Source organism: Giraffa tippelskirchi, chromosome 8 (assembly GCF_054371585.1).
Source record: "Giraffa tippelskirchi isolate mGirTip1 chromosome 8, T2T-mGirTip1v1.2.pri, whole genome shotgun sequence".
Classification (NCBI taxonomy): domain Eukaryota; kingdom Metazoa; phylum Chordata; class Mammalia; order Artiodactyla; family Giraffidae; genus Giraffa; species Giraffa tippelskirchi.
The window spans coordinates 88,027,842-88,043,414 of record NC_137282.1 but is presented as its reverse complement, the minus strand read 5'-3'; the positions used below and the strand labels follow the sequence as shown (position 1 = coordinate 88,043,414).

The following is a 15,573-nucleotide window of genomic DNA, read 5'->3' as shown; positions in this document are numbered from 1 at the left end:
AGCAATATCACAGAGGGTATAGAACTAGCCTTGGGGATGGACTCCCCCAAGAGGATACAGTTTTGTCAGGACCACCGTTTTCCTGTGTTGGCCCTATGTTTTACAGGTCTCATAGTGCACCTAAGGGTTTTGTGACTGACTGACTCACATTAACCATAATCACAAGATTTTTGTGACAGCACCAAAGCCAGTGAGGGATTAGTTTTGCTTGAGAATGAAATGTTTTGCCAGTTATTTAGGATACCACTTCTAAGAAAAGGGGACCTTGTCATCTTAGATATATCAGAGGGTTGCCTGTTGAGCATGGAATTAGGGAAGAAGTTCACTTCACTAGCCTAGGAGAGATTTTGGACACTATTCATGTAGCAAGTATTCACTGACTGTCTCCTCTGTATCTAAACTACTCCATAGAATTATCCCTGTTCCACCACAAAGTATACCTCTAGTAACTGGAATACTTAGTGTTGGCTAGATTCAGAGTTTCACTTCTGTAAATAATCCTAGAAGAAATTTGTGAATTTTTTTTTCTTTTGGGTCTCCTTTTCCTGCATGAAAACCCACCTCCTCTCCTTTTTTAAAAAAAAATTGATTAAAAAAATAATTTTATTGAAGTACAGTTGGTTTACAATGTTATGTTAGTTTCAGGTGTACAGTAAAGTGATTCAGTATACATATGTATATATTCTTTTTTTCTTTTTCAGATTCTTTTCCCTTATAGTTTATTACAAAATATTGGGTGTAGTTCCCTGTGCTATACAATAGGTCCCTGTTGGTTATCTATTTTATTGTAGTAGTTTGTATCTATTTAGTCCTAAACTCCTAATTTATCCACCCCCTTGATTCTTGCCCCTTTGGTAACCATAAATTTGTTTTCTATGTCTGTGGGTCTATTTCTGTTTCATAAATAGGCCCCTTTGTATCTTTTTTATCTTTTTTTTTTTTTTTTTAGATTTCACATGCAAGTGAAAAAATACCGTATTTGTCTTTCTCTGTCCGACTTATGATAATGTCGAGGCCCATCCATGTTGCTGCAAATGGCAGTATTTCATCCTTTTTTATGACTAAGTAACATTCCATTGTATATACATAGATAGATAGGTAGATCACATCTTTATCCATTCATCTGTAGATGGACTTTTAGGTTGCTTCCATGTTTTGGCTATTGTAAATAGTGTTGCATTGAACACTGGGGTGTGTTTATCTTTTTTCCTGGGACATGTGCCCAGGAGTGGGATTGTTGTATCATATGGTAACTCACTTTTAGTTTTTGAAGGAACCACTATACTGTTCTCCATAGTGGCTGCACCAATTTACATTTCCACCAACATTGTATAAGAGTTCCTTTTCTCCAGATCCTTGCCAACATTTGTTATTTGTGGTCATTTTTAAAATAATGACCATTCTGACTGCTGTGAGGTGATATCTCATTATAGTTTTGATTTGCATTTCTCTAATAATTATGGGGAAACAGTGGAAACAGTGTCAGACTTTACTTTTTTGGGCTCCAGAATCACTGCTGATGGTGACTGCAGCCATGAAATTAAAAGACGCTTACTCCTTGGAAGGAAGGTTATGGCCAACCTAGATAGCATATTTAAAAGCAGAGACATTACTTTGCCAACAAAAGTCCGTCTAGTCAAGGCTATGGTTTTTCCAGTGGTCATGTATGGATGTGAGAATTGGACAGTGAAGAAAGCTGAGCGCCGCAGAATTGATGCTTTTGAACTGTGGTGTTGGAGAAGACTCTTGAAAGTCCCTTGGACTGCAAGGAGATCCAATCAGTCCATCCTAAAAGAGATCAATCCTGGGTGTTCATTGGAAGGTCTGATGTTGAAGCTGAAACTCCAATATTTTGGCCACCTCATGCGAAGGGTTGACTCATTGAAAAAGACCCTAATGCTGGGTAGGTTTGGTGGCGGGAGGAGAAGGGGACGACAGAGGATGAGATGGTTGGATGGCATCACCGACTCGATGGACATGGGTTTGGGTAGACTCCGGGAGTTGGTGATGGACAGGGAGGCCTGGCGTGCTGCAATTCATGGGGTCGCAGAGAGTCGGACACGACTGAGCGACTGAACTGAACTGAACTGAATAATTAGCAGTGTTGAGCATTTTTTCATGTGCTTCTTGGCCATCTATATGTCTTCTTTGGAGAAATGTCTACTTAGATCTTCTGCCTATTTTTGATTGGGTTATTTATTTTTTTGATATTGAGCTGTATGAACTGTTAGTATATTTTGGAAATTAATCCCTTATCAGTAGCATCATTTTCAAATATTTTCTCCCAGTCCATAGGTTGTCTTTTCATTTTGTTTATGATTTCCTTTGCTCTGCAAAATCTTTTATGTTTAACTAGGTTTAGAGAAATTTCATTTAGAGAAGTTAAGGAAACAATCCCATTTACCATCACATCAAAAAGAATAAACCTACCTAAGGAGACAAAAGACCTGTACTCTGAAAACTGTAAGATACTGAATGAAAGAATTTTAAGATGACACAAAGAGATGGGAAGATATACCATGTTCTTGGATTTAAAAAATCAACATTGTTAAAATGTCTATACTACCCAAGATAATCTACAGATTCAGTGCAATTCCTACCAAATTAACAATGGCATTTTTCACAGAACTAAAACAAATAATTTTAAAATTTGTATGGAAACACAAAAGACCCCAAATAGCCAAAACAATCTTGAGAAAGAAAAACAGAACTGGAGGAATCAGGCTTCCTGACTTCAGACTATACCACAAAGCTACAATAATCAAAACAGTATGGTACTGACAAAAACAGACACATAGATCACTAGAACACATAGAAAGCCCAGAAATAAACTTAAGCATCTATGGTGAATTAATTTACGACAAGGTAAGACTATGCAATGGAAAAGACAGTCTCTTCAATAAGTGGTGCTAGAAAACATGTAAAAGAATGAAATTAGAACATTCTCTAACACCATATACAAAATAACTCAAAATGGATTGAAAGACCTAAATGTAAGACCATATACTATAAAACTCCTAGAGGAAAATATAGGCAGAACACTCTTGATGTAAATCACAGCAGTATCTTTTTGGATCCACCTCCTAGAGTATTGGAAATAAAAATAAACAAATGGGACCTAAACCCACCCACTTCTGATAATATATTCTTTATACATGTTTCAAAAAATTGGCCTGAGTTTTTATACATTATATACCCAATACCTTTATTCTACCTGGCTGCTCCAGGTACAGTCAGTCACCTTCTTTTAGGGTGGCTCCATTTACACATAGCTAATCTCATTCATCAGGTATTGATTCTACTAGTTTCATTATTATGGAATAATATTATTTTTAGGTTCTAGAGTTGTCATGTTTAACTCCTATGCAGTAGGCTTTGCTTTGGTGACTTCACTGTGCCAGCCACTATGACTGTCAGTGGGATACCAGGATGATAAGACAAGATGCCTGACTTCTATAAGTTGCCTTCATGTATATTTTAATCTCAATAAGAAAAAAAAATTTTTAATGATTATTTCTTTTCCCTAGACTTACCCATAAACATATGAACTCAATAGAGATTTATCCTGGAGATGGATCTGTTTTCAAATCAGAAGGAGCTTATTTGGGGAACTATTTTACATATTATTCCATTCGAGAAGAATCAGAAGAGGTACGTTGACAATAAGATCAAGAAGATTTTTTTTTCTCTTTTTGGCCACAGAGTGTGCATGGGAAACTTCCCCAAACAGAGATTGAACCCATGCCCCCTGCAGTGGAAATAAGGGGTCTTAATCACTGGACCACCAGGGAGGTCCAAGAAGATTTTTGATAGATAGCTGTTTCTAAATAATTCTGAATATATATATGGGAACTGTGATCTTTTATAACAATTTCTTGCTACTACTTCTTAGTCTAGAAAATTAATATAATTTTACTGCCAATACTTCTTCTGTCATAGACCTCATCAAATGGAAACACTGAAACTAGTGATATTTGAATCAGTATACTTCTTTGAGGGCTCCCCAGATGGCGCTAATGGTAAAGAACCCATCTGCCAGTGCAGGAGACATAAGAGACGCAGGTTCGATCCCTGAGTCAGGAAGATCCCCTGGAGAAGGAAATGGTAATCCACTCTATTATTCTTGCCTGGAGAATCCCATGGACAGAAGAGCCTGGTGGGCTGCAGTCCATGGGGTTGCAAAGAGTTGGACACAGCTTAGGACAAACGGACAGATATTTCTTTGGTTTAATATTTGCACATTAAGAAGCACATTCTTTTTTTCCCCCACCACAGGTATTTAAAACACTTCTTAACTCTTAAATCTTTATATACAATTAGAAAGTTGAACAGAATTGTTCTGTCATTGAAAACACTGAAACACAACATGATATATTTAATATATCAGGCCAAAATATAATCATGTGGAAATTTTGTTACTAATCTAAATTTACTTGTTCCCAGTCTGACACTTGAAATCCACCCTTTTATAAAGGTCACCATAGTATCACACAGCTTTGCTTTGCAGGATGGAATATAATATGTTTTCTGTCTCTATTACAGAATGGAGTATTTGTGTGGTTAGATTGCTAGGAAGAAGACTTAAAACTCAAGCAGATTTCTTTTTTTTAAACTAGGGAAAATTTCAAAATATACAAAAGTAGAAAGACAAGTATAACTGACCTTCATGACCCATTACCCAGCATGTTCCATCTGTACTTCCCACTGCCCCTTCTACTCCCTGTTTATTTTTAAGTAAATACCTCAAATCATTTCATTCATAAATATTTTACTATATATTAGAGCAGATTCCCTCCTAAAGTCTATTTATAGGAAAGTATTTATTTATTCAGTAAATACTAATTGAATTTTCGAAGGCAGGACACTTCTAAGTACTGGGTAGAGACAAAGAGCTCCTGTCCTCAAGAGTCCACAATCTAGTAGTCAGTAGGCAAACAAGCAGATGAGATGAAAGCATGACCAGTAGTATGTGTGTGTGCATATGCGCACATGTAGTGCATGAGATAATAAACAGGCAAATAGAGTGGTACGCATAAATATCTACACTGCTGACTTCCATCTATCGGAGTTCAAAAAACTACAAGATAAATACAGAATATCTTCCTGAAGCTTCAGTTTTACTCAAAGGTATCATAGGGAGGGGCTGATAATTTTTATAATGAAGCAAATGTATCATGGAATAGCAGCATGTGTTTTGGGGATAAAACAGAACTTCCAGACAAGTTGTGCCTTTGTGGTGGGCTGCTTTGGGTTCACATCTCAGACCCCTGTGTACAACATGTTCACTCTTCTCTGTCTACTTGAGTGAAAAGATCTAGAAACAGTTGGCTTTCCTTTTGGAGTAAAATTGTTTGTTCCTTACTTGAACGCACACTCCAAAATAAATTCCAAATGGATTAAAAGGCCAAGTGTAAGACCAAAAAAAAAAAAAACCTAATAGAAAATGAGTACAGGATAAGAATGGTTGTGCTGTGTAACCCATAGTATTTGAAAACATGTTCAACTTTACTACTTGCATCAAAGTCATGCAAATTAAGATAACAATGATATAACATTTTTCACTCATCGAACTGTCAAAAGGTTGATCATATCTACTGCCAGCAAGGGTGTGTAGAAAGGGGTACTCTCATCAATCAATTTACAGCCTTCATGAGGGCCAACTTGATAATATTAAGTGAAATTGGCTAGAAATTCTTCTTAGACATCTATCCGAGAAAAATATTAGCGCATATATATGGAGAAGCATGGCCAAGGATGTGAATTGTGGTTTTGTTTGTAGTAGCAGAACACTGGAAGCAATCTAAGTGTTCATCAGTAGGAAAATAGTGAACTAAGCTATGGTTAGCAGATCGTGGGAATGCCACACAGCAGTATAAAGGAATGAGGAAGATGTAGACGCGTAGAGAGACAGAAATTGAAAGATCACCAAGATGCTGTTGAGTGGGAAAAAAAGTTACATAAGAACACGTACAGGGCATTTCCTGGTGGCCCAGTGGTTAAGACTGTGCTTTCACTGCTGTGGACCTGGGTTTAATCCCTGGTGATCAGGGAACTAAGATCCCACAAGCCACGTGGAGTGGCCAAAAAGAAAAAAAAAAAAAAAAATGTACAATGATATCTTTTGCATAAAGAACAAAAACCAAACTCCAAACCCAATTATTTTACTGTATATATAACACCTGTGTAAGTGCACAGGGAATGGTCTGGGCAGATAAAAAAAAACTGAAGTGGTGAGGAGTCTTGGATTTTGTGAGGGAGAAGTCAGGAGGGACTTAAATTTTATATTTTTTAACTCTTTCCCTCTCCCTCTCCCAAAATATAGTAATGTATCATTGCTTATATAATTAAAAAATTAAAGAGGAAAGATTGACAGGGACTCACAATATAAGTGCTTCCATAGAGATAAAACCTTGGTGCTTTGCGACCACATAAGGAGGGGTACCTGACCTGTTTCCAAGGCTCCAGAAAAGCGTTCTGGAGGAAGACTCTGCTAAGCTAGGGTTTATCATTCTGAAGGAGGAGTTATGCAGAAGAGGGCAGAGTTTGAGGAGCATATAGCTAAGGGAACACTGTCTTTGCTTAGTTCTGTCTGGCTGGCTTCCTGTCATTAGAATTTCTATTTAAGTGTTACCTTAAGGAAGCTTTTCCAGACTGTCCAAATTAAAGAAGCTACTCCTAACACTCCCTATCAGAGTACCTTCCTCTTTTTTTCTTCTTGGGGCATTTAGTACTTTGTGACTTTTTCATATTGATTGATGTTTGTTTACTAACTTACCCACCTAGAGGTAACCCTTGTCTTGTTCAACACACTATTTTGCTAGTGCATAGAATGGTAGATAAATGTCATTTAAATGGAAGCTAGAGTCTGGGGGCGAGTGTTGAGTACTGAAAGAAACGAAATGCTGTGGTGGGTTGTAGTAGACTCACAGAGGTAGGATAATAGGGGAAATGTCCAAAGAAGAGATTAGACCCTAAGGTGGGCCATTTCATAAATGGGGCATTGCTTTTGGAGAGCCTCTGAAGGATGTAAGTAGGGAAGTGACATCCTGTTTTTGTTAGATGTTTTCAGAGGAAGATGAACTGAGGTGAGGAAGAGGTGCACTTCAAGATGTAGAACCAGTTAGAAGACATTTGTAGTAGTGCAGACAAAAAAGTGTGAGGGCCAGACAGTGGTCATGAAACTGGAAAGATAAGAATGGACCCAAGAAATATTAAGGACCGATAGGATATTGGGGATGAGGAGGGAGTTGAAAATAATGCCAAGTTATTGAATTAATCAATGAATATGGGTACCAGGCACTAGATTAAATCAAAAACTTGTTAAACCTAAAGTGTATTGATGATGGCACTTTTTGGTCTTAGCAAGAGATGTCCATAAAAGATTTAAATTCTATTATATCTCGTTCCCATCTGCATGATAGCAGTTGTAAAAAACTCATAATTATAAGATGTGTCTTTATTTCCGAGAGGTTAAATTGTGAAAAATAAGCATTTTAGAATTGATGAAATAGAGCAGTGGAAAAGATAAGCACCTTCAAGGGACTCAGTATCCAACAGAGAAAAACATAAATAACTGAAGGGTGATATTTTGAGTGCCTACTGTGTGACTTAGCACACTGTGCTAATAGATGCTGAGGTTGGCTGGGAAGATCCCTTGGAGGAGGGCGTGGAAACCCACTGTAGTATTCTTGCCTGGAGAATCCCCATGGACAGAGGAGCCTGGCGGGCTGCAATTCAGGGGGTCACAGAGTCAGACATGACTGAGCGACTAAGCACAGCACATACTGAAGTAAGCAAACAGATAAAGGCCCTGTCTTCACGGAGCTCCATTCTAGCCGGGCAGACCAACATTAAGTATAAAACTATTGAAATTATAATGAAAACCAAGAAGCAGGGGAAAAAATGCAGATTTTGAATTGAAGCTAATTTCATTTTTGACATGTTGAAGCTGAAATGTCTTTGTGATATCCAGTAGAGACTTAGATACTCGAGTCTACAGTCCAGGATAAACAAGGAGAGACTGTTTTTTGACTACCTACTCTAGACTAAATTCTGTCCCAGGTGCTTTGTAAATGCATTATTTCATTAACCCTTGGGACAATCTGGATTGTAGGTAGTATTCCCGTTTCACAGGTTGTAGGCACTGAGGCTTACAAAAGTTTGTCTAACCTGCCCATCACTGTAGTTTAGTGAATGGCACACCTGTGAAATGAATCCAGCTCTGTCTGACTTTGAAGCCCATCTTCTCTCACTGATAGTAAAGTATGAGCTACATTCTCTTGTGGTTCAGTTCAGATCTCTACTGCTACTTCGCCCTCCAGCATTAGGTTCATATCTCTCATGATTTTTTTGAGGAATAAATGAGATAATCCTTTGCAAACTACATAGCATAGCACCCAGCACATGGTATCTGTTTAATAAATGTTACTTGTTGCTGTTGTGATATTTATTTATTCAAAGGAATAACAAAAAACATTTTTTTTCTAATTCAAGAAGTTGAGCCTGTAAATAATAATATTCTCATTATCTTACACAAACTAGCAATTGTTCCATTAATAAAATACAACAAAATGGGCACTTCCCTGGTGGTCCAGTAACTAAGACTCCTGTGCTCCCAGTGCAGAGTTTGATCCCTGGTCAGGGAACTAGATCACACGTGCTGCAACTAAAGATCCTGCCTGCAGTGACTAAGACCTGGTTCAACCGAATAAATAATTTTTTTTTAATGACAAAATTATATATTCATTCAATTAAAATAGTTCTGTAAGCCTATACAGTAGCCTTTTGTGTGTATCCAAAGAGAAAAGGGCACTTATATAGTAGGTTTCCTATTAAATGCACAGGGAAATTAGTTTGTTAATTTGAGTATAACCAAGATTTAAATTGAGCAGTAAATTATAGGCCATTGGGGCACTTATGTAGTAGGTTTCCTATTAATGTACTGGGAAATTAGTTTGTTAATTTGACTATAGCCAAGACTTAAACTGAGCAGTAAATTATAGGCTATTAGACTGTAATTTTTATATAGGATGACTTGATAGGAGGAATTTTAGACTTTAAAAAAAATGGGAAAGTTGAAAAACATCATAAAATACCTTTAAAATTTACCTTTTATGGGCTTTTGATTAAGTTAAAATAACTGCTTGCCTTGTCACTATGTAGATAAATATTTTAAGAAAAAAATAGCTAAGTAATAGTGGCCAAATTTTATTACCGAGGTTTTTGGTGTTTTTCTGTGTTTTTTTTTTTTAATTTGAAACTAATTTTCAGAGAGAAGAGAAAACTTACTCAGTAAATAACCTTCCTCCGGATAGGCCAGGAAGTCCATTTTCTGTGTGTTCTCTAATTAAACAGGCAACCAGGTAAGTGCTTCCCATTCAACTGAATTCAGTATTGTGTGTCTGAGAAACGTGATGCATTTTCTAGTGCTTAGGATAAGGTTAAGAATTGGTAGGTATAGTAGAAATGTCTTTAGTAAAATCTGTCAACTTTTCTGGTCTCATCATTTATAAAATAAAGTGTTCATGATGTCATTATAAGAGTAGTTCTGGCTTTGAAGTTAAATATGGAGAAACATCCATATGTGGTGAGCAACTGCTGGTAGGAAACATGTGCCTTTCCTCTGGGTATGTGTGGCATCATTATTGTTCCTTGGAATCAAGCTGAAGGTGTGATGATACTTTTAAATTGTCATACTTCTTTATTGTCCTAGAAGTGATCTTGATTTCTTACAGTGAACAGAAGACGAACTGTAGTTTTGTTCTCTGGCTCATGTGTTTTTTAATTAATTAATCAGTCTGTGGTACCTAGAGGGATGAAAGTGGATCGTTCAACTAAATTGTTTTTATAGACTTATGTCTAAGCAACTTCCAAAGTAGATTTGAAGGAGCAGAATTGGTCATTTGATCTTCCAGGGACAGTTGATTCATATCCCCACCACCCTTAGTCTATACCGAACCTTTCATGTGCTGTGCGTCTGTCACTTCTTAAAAAGAGCAAATTCTGAAAATTCTCTCCATTTGGGGTCTTTTCATTGCCAAAAATTAGAGGAATAACCTTAACTGTATAAGATTAGGACAAAGAGAAGCAACAATAGTAGTTCCCTTTCAGGAGCTTAAGGAAGAAAAGAGGTCCAAACATATTTTTGTGGAAATTAGTTACTTGCCTCAAGTTGTATAGCAGTGAGAATGGGTTGCTAGAATTGGAAAACGGCAATATTTGGAAATGTCTAAGTATTTTTCTTGTTCACAGAATTCTTCAGCATTGTGCCAAGATGAAGCTCTCTTTAAGCCATAACTATCGTATATGCTGCTGGAAAATGGTATCTTATTTTAAAAGCAAGATATTTTTAATCATTTTGTTATTTGTGTACATACTTATAAGTTCAAATTACTTTCATCCAAGTCATGTGAGAAATTCTTTGTCACATTAATACTGGTTTATTAAAAAATCCACTTAATAAACACTACAAAATTGGTCTGTTGTATTATGCTTTTACTGTATATAGTTTGTTCTTGTTTCTTCTTTCTTAGTGGAGGGGGAAGGGCAGGGGACTTGATTGGATTTGAAGTATGTAAAAACAGAGTTCTTTTAAAACATACTGCACCACTCTATGTTCATAACTGTAAAAGTGTTTTTTTTAATGTTGACTTGGAGGAAGTGATTTTCAGACCTTGATTTCTATATTTATACTACTTTGATTATAAATCTCTATGTTGCTGTAGTTCCTGTTCTTTGTCTATTTTCTGTGTAAAGTTTAGCAGAATGGCGACTTTCCAAAGATACTAGAACTTAATCTGCTTATAATGGACTCTTGGATAGCCACTTCCGGAAAAGTCAGAACATGCCTAAGGATTCTGCAATATTCAGCTTCTGAATGAGAATCTGAAGTTGCGTCAGTTCATTCATCATTCCAGACTTGTTAGTGCATAACTCTGTTTCCTGCTGTTTTTATTTTCTGGTTTTAGGTACCTGGGATAAATGACAGCACTGTATTGCCTTTGCTTTTGAGAGAATCGTTCATGCCCAATGTGGGAAGATTTCTTGCATATTCAGATGACAAAGTACATGCTATCTTTTTAGATGGCATTACTTTAACCCTGAATTGGAATTTCAGCTCTTTTATTGAAAAGAGACAGGTAATTATACTTCAGGCTGAAATCTCTCTTCTATCTTTTTTTTTTTTTTTAATCTGTGGAAATACTACAAAGAAAACATGAGGTACTCTACACTATCTCAGTTTATTTTTTGAAGTATAAAATCTGTCAAGAGGCTTTACTAAAGTTCATTGGATTTCCTATCAAAAATTAGAAAGGTATGACAAATCCTCATTTTTATAAAGTTAACTTCATTATAGAGAAAAGGATTAGTATTTTTGTTCTTTTGATAATTATCTATATAAGAGTGGTGGTTAAATAATACCCATATCCCTTGTAAAATATAACTTTTAAGTTAGTCAAAATAAGGTTTAATGATTCATCTACTTTTTATTTTAATTGAAAATTAAGTAAGAAGGAGATTTGGTTTTGTTTTTCAGTTCTAGAATAATAAAACTTACCTTTCCTCCTTGTTTCTTCAGGTAAATCGAGGTCTCACCTTAGGTTGGTGTAAGTTAACTTTTCCTGATGGACAAAATCAGTTAATTCAAATTCAACACCCCAGACCGTATGAAAGGTACTGAAAAGCAATTCAAAAAAATAACATCATGTTAGTAAATAACTTCCTTTTAGATGGAAGAAGCATTTATATTATTTAACTTAGTTTTAGACCAAGAAGAAGCATATAAACATTTAAATGTTATATATATACTTTTAGTTTTTCCATGTGGCTTGAAGTCATTTCAGCAGGTTTCAGAATTTACAATTATATTGTCCTCTAGCATAACTAAATAGATCAGGTCAGCTTTAATCATTTCCATTTGTATTCTAGTGATTTTTCAAAATAAATATGTTATAGATGTAACTGGCTTGCTATGGAGGTTAGACTGTGGTCAGCTATGTTAACGAATTAACTAATTAATCCCCTAATGTGTGCATGCTCAGTCATGTCTGATTCTTTGCAACCCTATGGACTGTAACCCTCCAGACTCCTCTGTCCATGGAATTTTCCAGACAAGAATACTGAAGTGGGTTGCTATATCCTACTCCTGAGGATCTTCCCAACCCAAGGATCTAACCCACGTCTCCTGCATCTCCTGCATTGGCAGGTGGATTCTTAACCGCTGAACCACCTGGGAAGCCCATTAATCCCCTAACCAATTTGAAATAAGGTTTACAGCCACAAATAGCTAAACTTAGGTCTATTTCTATAAAGAGAAATAAACTAGCTGATGATTATTCTTAAAATGGAGAAGATTAGGGGTTCCATGGTGGTCCAGTGGCTAAGGCTCTATGCTTCCAATGCAGGGGACCAGGGTTTGATACCTGGTCAGGGAACTAGAACCCACATGCTGCAAACTAAGAGCAGGTAAATAAATAAAATTTTTTTTAAATGGAGAAGATTATTGAAATCAGCTTTTTCATGAGTATGCTTTTTCTTTTTTGGCTTATGGAATTTGTTATAATAATCATTCTCGTTGTGATGTTCTTGACATGTTAGCAATTTTACTTGAGGATCCTCGCAAAACAACTAATGTTTTACCTCTTAATTTATTTTCCTGTTGGGGTTTATTGCATTTTAATTTAAATGCTCCAACATTTATTGGTAGTTTGAACAATTTGCCTCAAAAGATAAGCAAATTTGTATTTAGCAAGCATACTGTTTATTTCAGCCAATCATTCCAGATCATTCATTTTACTGAACTTGATACTTATTTTGTATATCCAGTGAGTTATATATAATTATGAATGTGTGTGTGTGTTAATAAGTGTTTTCTGGTTTAAATTTTGAAAGCAAATGCTCACTTAGTCATATATGTAGAGATATTTTCATGATAAAATTTAATGAAACTCATTTTACTTTAAAAACTAAAAGAATTTAGGCATTTTAACTTTGAATTAAATCTAAGTGTTACCTTTGTTCTGATTCTTAAATCTCATTTTTATTAATCATGAATGTAAATCATTTCTGATGAAGGAGAAAAACTGGCCTTTTTCTTTTTCCAATGAAAAAAGTTTTTCAAATAGCCCTACTTGAGACTTTTTTCCCCAAATTAATAATTTTTACAATTTTTTGAAGATTTTTATGAATAGTCTACATTTTCATTTTTCAAACATCTCTCTTAATGTGTTCAATCTAGATATGTGACAACAGTAATATCATGGTGCAGAAGGCTGACCCAGATTAGTCATCAAGAAATACCCATACATCCTTCATCTTCTGTTCCTGAAGAGAGCTGGTATTTATATTTATTTTAAACTTAAATCAGTGTAGAAGAGCTAACTAATCCTCAGTTATTAAAGTGTTAAATGGTAAACTGACTCTTCTTCCCAAGAAAACTTTCTCTTAGTTAAATATATTTAACCAGTATTATTTTTTTTGATAGCTTAAATCTTGACAATAATTTATCTTTAATTGGATATCTCATTTATTACATTTCATCATAGTGTGTTTCATCTAAAGATAAGAAAACTGCATTGAAAACTTCATATCAAAATGGGTGACTCTTTTAGTGTAAAAAATTCATCCTGGAAACTTGATAGTAAAATTTAGAGGAGATTTTTTTTTAATATTTTAGTAATATTAAAGGAAATGTTGACTACCAAGCTTTCAGAAAAACTTGATTTTTAAATAATTTCTATTATATTAATTGTCTCCCTCAAATTAATTGACAAATCAACAAATAAAGCAAGATTTCAGTCCCTCCTGTGTGCCTTTCTTTGTGCAGAGGACTGGAACTGGGCTTTGAAGGAGTTAAGACATTTAGACAGGAAGCAAGTGTAGAAATGAAAAGAGGTATTTTGGCTTGGGGAGACAGTAAGAAGTTTTTGTGGAGCAGACACTTGTCTTTTGGGTGTAGTGTGACCTTGATGAATAGGAATAGACCTTACAAGGGGAATTCAGACTTCACAGAATTGTGAAATTGTAAAGTAAGCTTTAAATGTAAGTAAGTTGTGGACCTGCCTGGCCGTTCAGTAGTGGAAGACTCGCTGCTTCCCACTGCAGGCTGTGTGGGTTCAATCCCTGGTTGAGGAGGATCCCACATGCCACGTGATGTGGCCAAAAAATAAACTAAGTTGTAAGGTACTTAGCATAGTGTGGTGAAAAATATAAACATTAAGGTGATAACGTTTTCTGAGTCACTTAGAGAAAGAGGTACAATCAAATCAGTGGATGTTATTTGAATATCCAGGTATCTTAAGGATTCAGCTTTGGTCCATCTCTTCAGCTATGTAGGAACAGAAAAGTTGCCTCAGTAGCTAGCAAAAAATATGGTTGGGAAGAAAGGGAAATTGTGCATGGCTATAAAATTGGTTACTTCATTATTGCTTAGCTGTCAAAATTTGTAAAACATTAGTCTTTTTGTATGAAAGCTTAGAAGAGGGTAGCTGTCAAGACACACTGAGAATTGAGTGATTGAGAGAAGTACAGATTGGTGAAAGCAGCTATGGGTGGAAGCAATGTGGAGCAGAGGGGAGACAAGAAATTGAGGAGTGGGGAAGGGATATACACTGTATGCAACAGCTCCATTCCCTTTGCAAAGCCTAAGATGTCTGCACTGTGATTCTTGTTTTCTTATAAAAGTGAAAGGGTTGAAGGAAGAGAAGAGGTCACATAATAAACAACTACCTAAATTGTATTTCAGTATTTTTTTTCCGACTCAACTTCTATTATTAGCTTACTGGTTCAACTTTTTAATAGGGATGCTTGTCAAAAATAGGAGATATTTCATAAGAAATTGGCTTATCATATGAGCGACAGCATTAAAGGTAGTTTGTGTTGTTGCTTACACCCAGAAAATGTTTCTCATGTGTGAAAGGGTGGAGGGGGTGTGTGTTTTGCAATGGTGAAGAGTCAGCAGGTTTTAGATTAAGTCACATCCAGGTCTTTACTACAGATGCTTAAAATGATGATAGATCTCTGTTATTCTCCATCCATAGGCTGGAGTACAAGGAAAGAGTGCAGGCTGATAAGATGTATGTGGTCCATTGTGTATAATAAAGTCAGTAAAGCAGACAAGTATTATACCCTTTTGTGAACTGTGAAAAGACTTCTCTAGTGACTTGAATAGAGAGATATTTTAGATGTGAATGTCCTCATTAATTTTGCAGAGAGCTAGTCCAGTTACTCTATTTTCTAGTTGTGTGCCAGTGCTCATGTTTCATCTAGTGATGAGGGAAAAGGCAACATACACATAAAAGGTTCTTCTGGATTTGTATACATTCAGCCCTCTACTGGTTGCCAGTGTCTGTTTCTATAGAACATGGTAAGAATCAGTGTTCATATGTTAACCCTTCAAGTCAAAGAGAAGAGAATGTTTAGTATACTTCGCTTAAGAAAACAATGAAATGATTAGTCTATTCCAGAAGAAATTTAATAGAAAATGGTTATGTTTGGAAACCTAATTCAATTGTGTAAAAAGTTGGCTCTAGAGACCATCCATTCCCTAAAAGTTCCATATAAATGAGATCTTAG

General features: G+C 35.8%; 1 protein-coding gene across 5 annotated transcripts in view; it reads left to right on the top strand.

Annotated features, from left to right (window-relative positions):
• Positions 1–15,573, top strand: part of C8H5orf34 (chromosome 8 C5orf34 homolog) — a 32,765-nt gene that overhangs the window by 12,669 nt on the left and 4,523 nt on the right. For all 5 annotated transcript variants that reach the window (XM_081517659.1, XM_081517657.1, XM_081517660.1 and 2 more), the window contains 6 exons: positions 3,528–3,651; positions 9,271–9,362; positions 10,252–10,321; positions 10,968–11,138; positions 11,579–11,673; positions 13,238–13,336. In XM_081517659.1, coding sequence (XP_081373785.1) covers positions 3,528–3,651; positions 9,271–9,362; positions 10,252–10,321; positions 10,968–11,138; positions 11,579–11,673; positions 13,238–13,336 — 651 coding nt within the window. The remainder of the gene's footprint in view (positions 1–3,527; positions 3,652–9,270; positions 9,363–10,251; positions 10,322–10,967; positions 11,139–11,578; positions 11,674–13,237; positions 13,337–15,573) is intronic.